This window comes from Acomys russatus, chromosome 31, assembly GCF_903995435.1.
Source record: "Acomys russatus chromosome 31, mAcoRus1.1, whole genome shotgun sequence".
Taxonomy (NCBI): domain Eukaryota; kingdom Metazoa; phylum Chordata; class Mammalia; order Rodentia; family Muridae; genus Acomys; species Acomys russatus.
In genome coordinates, this window is record NC_067167.1 from 3,869,656 (window position 1) to 3,877,217 (window position 7,562).

Genomic DNA, 7,562 nt, shown 5'->3' on the forward strand with positions numbered 1-7,562 from the left:
GCGCGAATGTAGATACTTAACCCATGGGAACTTGGCTCACAGAGGCTGCTCTGCCAGGATCCTAGAGACATCTCTGGTCCCTTCTTCAGACATGGGATTCATATAGCCCAGGCTAGCCCAGAGCTTGCTTTGAAGCCAAAGCTGGCCTTGAACTTCTGTTCTTCCAGCTTCATCTTCCCCCAAGTGCTGGGATGACAGGTGCATGCCATGACACCCCGATTATGGGGTACCGGGAATAGAGCTCAGGGCTTTTTACATTCCCTGGCCCAGCAGACAAACAACTCAGAGCTGCAATAAGCTTTTAATATTTAAAGTTTGGGCATTCAAACCAGCTGATCCTCATTTGGCGGCTCATCTTCTGTGGAGCAGTAGGCCTTGTCTTCCCGGGTGCTGACGATGATGATGGGGATGCGGGCTTTGACGGTCGTCAAGGACCAAGGGAGGTGGATGGTGACCACAAGCTCATAGCTGGTCCGCATGATCTCATTCTCCTGAAAGTCATTGCTCACAGACAACACCAGCGGCAGGTTGAAGGCACTGACCACCGTGGTGCTGTTGAAGGCTGGTATGCGCGCGTTGGCCATCTGTCGCAGCAGCTCACTGCTGTCTGCGCGCCGACGCCTCTCTGCGTTGGGCGTGAAGCCCTCGTACTGCACGTGAGCGTACAGGGCGAACACCACCGTCTTGATGTACTTGCCTGTGTTGTTGCGGATCTCCGACGTGAACGTCACCTTCTCTCCTGGCACGAAGGTGTTCTTGCTTATCTGTACCTGCACGCTCACCCAGCCCTGGCTGCAGCAGTTGTAGGACACATTCTTCTCGGCCTCCACAGACAGGGGGCTCTGTAAAGGCAAGATGATAGACCCCTGAAATCCCTGCAGGCCCGTGGGGGCACGGTGTGGGGTGTGGGATCCAGATTTGTGTGTCTCCTTGGAGCACTCTCAGGAAGCTCAGATGAAAGATGGCCAGTTCAGCCGGGCGGTGGTGGCGCATGCCTTTGATCCCAGCACTAGGGAGGTGGAGGCAGGAAGATTGTTGCTGGGAGTTCAAGGACAGCCTGGTTTACAAAACTGAGTCTAGGGCCAGGCGTGGTGGCGCACGCCTTTAATCACAGCACTCGGGAGGCAGAGGCAGGCGGATCGCTGTGAGTTCGAAGCCAGCCTGGTCCACAAAGTGAGTCCAGGATGGCCAAGGCTACACAGAGAAACCCTGTCTCGAAAAACCAAAAAAAAAAAAACAAAAACAAAAAACAAAACTGAGTCTAGGACAGCCAAGGTTACACAGAGAAACCCTATCTCTAAAAATCTAAAAAAAAAAAAAAAAACAGGCCGTGGTGCATGCCTTTGATTCCAGCACTAGGGAGGCAGAGGCAGGAGGATTGCTGTGAGTTCAAGGACAGCCTGGCTTATAAAACTGAGTCTAGGACAGCCAAGGTTAAAAAGAGAAACCCTATCTCTAAAAACCTAAAAAACAAAACAAAACAAAAAAAAGCACAGGGCAGAGAGTAGATGTATCTCAGTGAATGGCTCCACTCACCCAGCATACACAAAGCCTCGGGCTCCAACCCACACCAAATAAAACAGTCTGTCCTGGAGGCACACACTTGTCACCCCAGCAGCACTCAACAGAAGGAGGCTGGAAAATCAGGACTCCCAACCTTATACTTTGATATACAGGAAGTTCAAGGCTATCCTGAACTACTGGGAGACCCTTTCTCAAAACAACAACCACAAAACAAATGAACAGTCAGGCATGGTGCTGGTGTTACTCTGGCTGTCCTTGAACTCGCTCTGTAGTCCAGGCTGGCCTTGCACTCACAGCGATCCGCCTGCCTCTGCCTCCCGAGTGCTGAGATTAAAGGCATGCGCCACCACAACTGGCTTATTTCTATTATTAATATTATTACTAAGGTCATCACTGTTATTAAGACAGGGCCTTACTAGATAGCTGAGGTTGGCCTCTAACACATGGCCATCCTCCTGCCTCAGCCTTTTCAAGTTCTGTGATGACAGGAATGTACTGCTACATCCTGTTCGCGCGTCACTGATTCTTGCAACTTTCTCATCAGTCATGACCTGACCTGTGGCTTGAATAATACAACCCATTAGGGGGCTCCAAGATGCATCAGTGGGGAAAAGTACCTGCCACCAAGCCTAAAGTCCTGAGTTCAATCCTGGGGCCCCCACATGGTGGAAGGAAAAACTGACTCCCTCAGTCTGTCCTTTTTGATGGGTATATACTTGCTGCAGAGCCCCTCCACCAAGATAAATAAATGTAAAAAATAAATAAAAAAAAAAAAGTACAGTTAGGCTCAGCCACTGTCCTCCCTGGGCCAAGGTCAAGGGTCTAGATGACCTTTGACCCCTTTGACATCATCTTCCACTCTCAGCCTCTGACCCCTGTGTTTCTGGGGCCTTCTCAACGAGGGGCCATATCTCTCTGCTTGCAACACTAAGGTTGCAGCCGTCCTGTGTGTTCAAAACTTCAACTTCACAAGTATGCCTGAGCCTCTGCAGAGCTCCCAGAATCGACTGCCATGAACAAGAAGAAAGCTGGGGTTCACAGATTGGCTTCCTCATCTCATTGCCATGCCTGCACGCTGGGCTCTGGGCAGTCCCGGGGCCTTTGCTCAGGCTGTGGCCTCTACCTGATGCTCCCTCCTCGGTCTCTATCAGTCACCTTTGGTTCTCATTCAGGTCCCAGAGAGGGCGCATGGTCTGCCAAAGGGCTCCCAGGGGCAGGCGCTCAGGCCCCAAGTCCTTCTAGCAACCCCTCTGCACAGGTTGGCTAGGTCACAAGCTTCCATTGCTGTGAAAGTGACAAACCTCTATGCAGGGACTGTATCACTGGCCTGAGCCAGGCCCTAGCTTCTGAAAGTCCTGTTCTCTCTCTCTCTCTCTCTCTCTGTTCTCTTTGTCTCTCTGTTTCTGTCTCTTGGCTGCACCACTGAGTCACACCCACAGCCTGATTTTGAAGTACCCATTTCTCCCATGGGGAACGGAGTCACATCCAAACAGAGGGGCCACTGGGACTTGAGCTTGGACCTCCAATCCAGGGCCCTCCTTCCTGCCTCTCACTGCTAGGCTCTGGGGGTGGGACCAACGTCCATGGTCAGGGTCATTTCAATTCTACCTCAGGACTGGTGGCTGGGTGCCAAGCTTGAAGGCTAGAGGGTGGGCCTTTCTTCCCAGTGCCGCAGGGTTCACAGGCCATCGAGGGAAGCCACTGAGTATCCTGGCTCTATGCCACCAGGAGGATCCCCCATAGTGTCACCTGGACCTGTGTCCACTGGATTTTTCTCTTCAGGTGTCCCAGGCCCTGCAAGGTGGTGGGTCATGTCCCTGGCATCCACATACTTCATGCCAGGATCTTCCCCACTGTGACAGCCACTCGTGTCCAAGGACATATCACCTTGGTCTTTCCTTCAAATGCCCTCACTTGGCTTTTAGCAGGGTTCGAGGCTCTGTTATGAGCTGGGTGCCTGGAGAGGCCCCAACAGTCACTTCTCTGCAAGACACAGCCAGGGTATAACATCATAGAGCTGAGAGCCACTGCATCTGTGGGGGCCTGCTCTGCTTTCTCAGTTGCCCTTCTTATTTATTTATTTATTTATTTATTTATTGGTTTGTTTTTCAAGACAAGGTTTCTCTGTGTAGCTTTGGCTGTCCTGGACTCGCTTTGTAGAGCAGGCTGGCCTCGAACTCACAGCGATCCACCTGCCTCTGCCTCTGGAGTGCTGGGATTATAGGCGTGTGCCACCACACCCGGCTTATTTATTTATTTTTTGATCAATTATTGTGTATGTATGGGAGGGGATGGGGGGGAGGGAGCGGCGAGGGAGGGAGGGAAGGAGGGCCTAGGCTTCAGCACTTAGGTCAGGCAAGGACAAAGTGTTGGAGTTAGTTCTCGCCTTCTCTCTCCAAATGGGCCCTGAGAATTGAACTCGTGTCATCAGGCTTGGCAGCAATCACCTTTACTTACCAAGCCCTATTGCTGCCCCCCACCCCCAGCCACCTTTTGTGAAACCACTTGGTAGCCTAGGTGAGTAGCCCCACCGTTTCTGCTCCCATCCCTAACCCTGTACCTGGCTTAAGTTCCGCTGGCGGGCTTCAGAAATCCCTTGGACCAGCAAGTACAGCCTCTTCTTGGCCAGGATATGTTCCCGGCCCATGCACAAGGCCTGCACGAAGTAGGAGACGTGGCCGATCTTGCTGTTGAAGGTGGATGGAAGCCTGGGAGGTAAGTTGAAATGGAAGTCAAAGGTGTGGCTGCCTGCCCTTAACCAATTATCTGTAAGTGAAACACACCGAGGCCGTGCGTGAGAACTTTCCAGAACCTTTTCTGGTGGGAGTATTGGGGCTGGGACCTAACCACTGAACCACTCCCCCATGTTTCTTGAGTGACAGCTGAGGAAGCTGAACCCTCCTACTCTGCCTCAATTTCTGTGAACCTGTTTTTCTGTGTTCCTTTTCCTTTCTCTCTCTCTCTCTTTTTTCAAGACAGAATTTCTCTGTGTAGCCTTGGCTGTTCTGGACTCACTTTGTAGCTGTCCTGGAACTCACAGGGATCCACCTGCCTCTGCCTCCTGAGTGCTAGGATTAAAGGCATGTGCCACCACGCCCAACTTTTCTTTCTTTCTTCCTCTTTCTCCTCCACTTCCTCCTCTCCCTCTGCGTCTTCCCCACCCCCCACCCCCCACCAGACAGGGTTTCTCTGTGTAGCTCTGATTGTCCTGGAACTCACTCTGTAGAACAGGCTGCCCTTAAATTCACAGAGATCTGCCTGCTTCTGTCTTCCCAGTGTTGGGATAGAAGGTGTGCAACACCATGCCTGGCTTGTTTTTTTTTTTTTTTTTAATTGCACTTTTATTTATGTGCACATGCTCGCGCGCGCGCGCGCGCGCGTGTGTATGTGTGTGTGTGTGTGTGTGTGTGTATGTTTCAGGCTTGGCAGCAAGTGTCCTTACCTAATGAGCCCTCTTGTTGGTCCTCCCAACCCTCTTATTCTGTTTTGTTTTTCAGTTTTTTGAGACAGGGTTTCTCTGTTATCTTGGCTGTCCTAGACTCGCTCCGTAGACCAGGCTGGCCTGAAACTTACAGAGATCCTCCTGCCTCTGCTTCTTGAGTAGTGGGATTAAAGGCGTTGGCCACCATGCCAGGCTACCACTGACCTTCTTATGACCTCTCCTCCCCTCCAACTTCCGAAAAAATCAGAAACTTTATCTGTTGTACTCAGTGTTGTAAATTCAAAAATTCACTTGCATTTGGAAAACAGTAGGTGCTCAATAAATAGTGGAGTAAGTGAATCACGGGTTATAAACACTTGATTTTTTTTTTTCTTTGTTGTTGTTTTGTCTTTCAGGATGAGCCTTGGCTGTCCTGGAACTCATGATGTGGGATGAGCTACACTCCTGATGCTCCTGCTTCCATCTCTAGTGCTGAGGTGACAGGCATGCACCTGTTTTATGTGCTTTCTCTGGTACTGGAGATGGAACCCAGGGCTCTGTGCCATAGGCTGGTCCCAAACGGTCAGGGATGCTCCTGCCTCACCCTCCAGAGTGCTATTGGACCTAGTTAAATGTTAGATCTCTCAATGAAAAAAACACTGCTGACACTTGGCAGGATGCTACAGACTTAGACCTGTTCTTTTTGTTTTCTTTTCAAGGCTTTCTGAGACAGGGTTTCTCTGTGTAGCCTTGGCTGTCCTAGACTTGCTTTGTAGACCAGACTGGCCTCAAACTCACAGCAATCCCCCTGCTTCTGCCTCCCGAGTGCTGGGATTAAAGGCGTGCGCCACCACCGCCTGGCAATAAGACCCTTTCTTTGTTTTGTTTTGTTTTTGTTTTTCAAGACAGGGTTTCTCTGTGTAGCCTTGGCTGTCCTGGTCTCACTTTGTAGACCAGGCTGGCCTCGAACTCACAGCGATCCGCCTGCCTCTGCCTCCCGAGTGCTGGGATTAAAGGCATGCGCCACCACGCTCGGCTCAAAATATTTTTATAATTTTATAATTAATTTGTTTTTATTTTATGTGCATTGGTGTTTTTGCCTGCATGCATGTTTCTGTGTGGGTGTCAGATTTTGGAGTTACAGACAGTTGTAGGCTGCCATGTGTGGGCTTTGGGAACCAAATCCTGGTCGTCCAGAAGAGCAGTCATCTGCCTTGAACCACTGAGCTGACTCTCCAGCTCCTCCCTCCCTCAGCACACTTTTAACTCCAACACTCAGACCGAGGCAGGTGGATCTCTGGGAGTTAGAGGCCAGCCTGATCTACATAGCAAGTTTCAGGGTCCTCAGAACTACTTAGAGAGACAGTCTCAAAACAAAGCCCCAAAGGTGGAGACCCCGTAAACACCCACAACAACCCAATAACAAACTTTGGGAAGGAGACAGAGTTTCCAGGGTGCTCAGGGTGATGTGATATCACAGCCTGGTTGGCAAGATTGAGAACTTTGGTCCACGTTGCGTTCTTGGTCCTCCTCTCTTGCCCTGTGACCTTCAGGACTCCTTCCTGGGTCTCCTTAAATCTCAGCACCAGAGGGAGATGTTCACGTAAGCTAAGAAGAGTGATGTCAGGACCGGGCGTGGTGGTGCACACCTTTACTCCCAGCACTTGGGAGACAGAGGCAGGAAGATCACTGCGAGTTCAAGACCAACCTGGTCAACAAAGCGAGTCCAGGACAGCCAGGGCTACACAGAGAAACCCTGTCTCGAAAAAACAAAAACAAACAAACAAACAAAAAAACCCAGTGATGTCTTAGAGGGCCTCTCATTCCTTTTGTGGGAAGGAATATATTACTTCCTAAGGGGTTTGCGAGTTCTTGCAATGTCCTTGTCCAGGTTGGTTCTCACCTCTTCATATCTTCACACACGACCTTCCTCTGAGAGACTGTTGATTGCCCAGCAGATGTGTTTACTTTTCCTGCCCCAGGCTGACTGTTCACACTCTTACCTTTTACTGGGAATGTCTTCGTTTTGTGTACGTAATCTGCCTTATTATTGCAAATAACATCTCTGCTATAATCTCGAGTCTCTCCGATTTCTTCATTCCACTCGACATAACCCCTCCCGACCAGCTCCACCCTCACGATGGGGTCCACGAGGGTACTGTTGAGGGTGAGGACCACCTGCCCGTCTATGTTCGAGCCGGCCAGGTACACCTCATCTTTGGGCATGACTAGCTCGATGGACTTTACCACAGACATGGGAGGTTGGGCCGGGGGAGACACATCCTTCCCCTCCCCCGAGTGCTACCCAGGTTCCCCTGGGCTCCTCAGCTGTGGTGAGTCTCTGTGACATCACTCCACCCAGAGTTCCAGGAAGCAGCCTTGTCCTGTATCCAAGGATGACTTTGAACTCTTGATCCACCCGACTCATCTCTGGAACCACTCCTGCCCCAGTCTTGATTCTTGCATTCTAGGACGCTATAGCAACCTAGAACCCTCCAATCTGGGCCTGGAGCTCCAGGCCTGTCACCACAGCAATTTAGGAGGCTGAGGCAGGAAGCTCAAAACAGTTCAAGGCCAGCCTGGGCAACTTTGTGTGAACGTTTAAAATAAAAGAGCT

The 7,562-nt window shown here is 50.8% G+C and overlaps 1 protein-coding gene across 1 annotated transcript; it reads right to left on the bottom strand.

Annotated features, from left to right (window-relative positions):
- Positions 1–322: 322 nt before the first annotated feature.
- Arrdc5 (arrestin domain containing 5) lies at positions 323–7,201 on the bottom strand. The gene is made up of 3 exons (XM_051139950.1): positions 6,949–7,201; positions 4,085–4,290; positions 323–842 (listed from the first exon to the last, which is right to left on the bottom strand). Exons 1-3 carry the CDS (start codon positions 7,199–7,201, stop codon positions 324–326), a joined length of 978 nt encoding a protein of 325 aa, XP_050995907.1. The 3' UTR covers position 323.
- Positions 7,202–7,562: the final 361 nt, after the last annotated feature.